Raw genomic sequence first — 2,036 nt, 5'->3', positions numbered from 1 at the left:
ATTTCTCAGTGTTTGGAAAATCATTAAGGAGTGCCTTGAACACTTGGGAAAAGTGCTGCAGTTATGTGAAGACACAAACCTTGTATTAAATTGGGAAAAATGACATTTCATGGTTCAGGAAGGGATTGTGTTAGGGCGTTTGATTTCAGCATGGGGTATTGAGATTGATAGAGCTAAGATACAAGTCATTGAAAAACTACCACCACCAGTAACAGTTAAGGGAGTTAGAAGTTTCTTGGGTCACGCTGGGTTCTACCATCGTTTCATCAAAGATTTTTCCAAAATCTCTAAGCCATTATGCAATCTACTGGAAAAGGGGCCCCATTTCACTTTTCTGAGGAGTGTTTGACAACTTTCAACAGCTTAAAAGAAAAATTGGTTTTACTCCAGTATTGGCTTCCCCAGATTGGAATTATCCATTCGAACTTATGTGTGATGCCAGTGATCACGCAGTGGGGCGGTGTTGGGTCAACAAAAGGAGAAGAGTTCCCATGTTATTCACTATGCCAGTAAGACTTTGGATGAGGCTCAAATGAATTATGCGACTACAGAGAAAGAGCTTTTAGTAGTAGTGTTCGTCGTTGACAAATTTAGATCATACTTGATTGGGTCAAAAGTGATAGTTTATACGGATCATTCAACCTTAAAATATCTACTAAATAAGAAGGATGCAAAGCCGAGGCTTATTCGATGGATACTCCTATTGCAAGAGTGTGATTTGGAGATCAGAGATAAAAAGGGGAGTGAGAATGTTGTGGCAGATCACCTTTCTTGTCTCGAATCGCATGAGTCAAACCCTACAGTGGATATCAGTATAGTTTTTCCTGAATGCTTTTTCAGATTATCACTACACCATGGTATGCCAATTATGTCAATTATTTGGCCCGCTCGATCATCCCACCATACTACTCGAGTCACCAAAAGAAGAAATTCTTCAGTGACCTAAAACACTACTTTTGGGATGATCCAATTCTTTATAGAAGGGGTCCAGATCAAATCATACGCCGTTGTGTACCAGAGGTAGAGCAGCATCAAGTGTTAGATTCATGTCACTCTGCACCATATGGGGGCCACTTCGCAGCAACCAAGATAGCAGCAAAGGTACTACAATTGGGTTTCAATTGGCCTACGTTGTTTAAGGACGCACATTATATGGTGAAACATTGTGACAAGTGTCAAAGGACTGAAAATATCTCAAGAAAGAACGAGATGCCTTTAAACAAATTTTGGAAGTTGAAATTTTCGACGTTTGGGGTATTGACTTCATGGGACCATTCCCTCCCTCCTACGGTTAACAATACATACTAGTGGCAGTAGACTACGTGTCTAAGTGGGTTGAAGCTGTAGCTTTGACAACTAACGACGGGCGAGTGGTAACTCAGTTCATGAAGAAGAACATTTTCACTCGATACGGCACTCCCAGGGCAATCATTAGTGATGGTGGAAAGCATTTCTGTAATCAATTATTTGCATCGCTGTTGGAAAAATATGGAGTAAAACACCGTGTCTCGACTCCGTACCATCCTCAGACTAGCGGGCAAGTGGAAATCTCCAATAGGGAGTTAAAGAAGATTCTCAAAGCTACAGTCAATGCTTTCCACAAGGATTGAGCTAAGAAACTAGACGATGCACTTTGGGCTTATAGAACAACGTTTAAGACTCCAATTGGCATGTCTCCATATCGACTGGTGTTTGGAAAGGCCTGTCATCTGCCCGTTGAGTTAGAGCATAAGGCATATTGGGCAACTTATTTGCTCAATTTCAATATGAGGGCGGCAGGAGAAAAGAGGGTTCTACAACTCCATGAGTTAGAGGAATTTCGTTTGGATTCATATGAGAATGCAAAGATTTACAAGGAGAAAACCAAGAGATGGCATGATATACATATAAGAGAGAAGGATTTTGAAGTAGGCCAGCAAGTATTGATGTTCAACTCACGTCTCAAACTCTTTCCTAGAAAGCTAAAGTCTAGGCGGTCAGGTCCTTTCACAGTAGTAGCCATGCTTCCACATGGTGCTGTAGTGGTAGTATCTTAG

General features: G+C 41.2%; 1 protein-coding gene across 1 annotated transcript; it reads left to right on the top strand.

Moving 5' to 3' along the window:
• The first annotated feature begins 1,670 nt into the window (after positions 1-1,670).
• Positions 1,671-2,036, top strand: LOC111407280. Its single transcript, XM_023036668.1, has one exon. It carries the CDS (start codon positions 1,671-1,673, stop codon positions 2,034-2,036), a length of 366 nt encoding a protein of 121 aa, XP_022892436.1.

This window comes from Olea europaea, chromosome 1 (genome assembly GCF_002742605.1).
Source record: "Olea europaea var. sylvestris chromosome 1, O_europaea_v1, whole genome shotgun sequence".
Classification (NCBI taxonomy): domain Eukaryota; kingdom Viridiplantae; phylum Streptophyta; class Magnoliopsida; order Lamiales; family Oleaceae; genus Olea; species Olea europaea.
Note: the sequence above shows the minus strand (reverse complement) of the source record. Positions and strands in the feature narration are given on the sequence as shown.

Bases quoted from the DNA above. Each gene is read 5' to 3' on its own strand.
- LOC111407280 (XM_023036668.1), top strand. From the start codon at position 1,671: ATGTCTCCATATCGACTGGTGTTTGGAAAGGCCTGTCATCTGCCCGTT.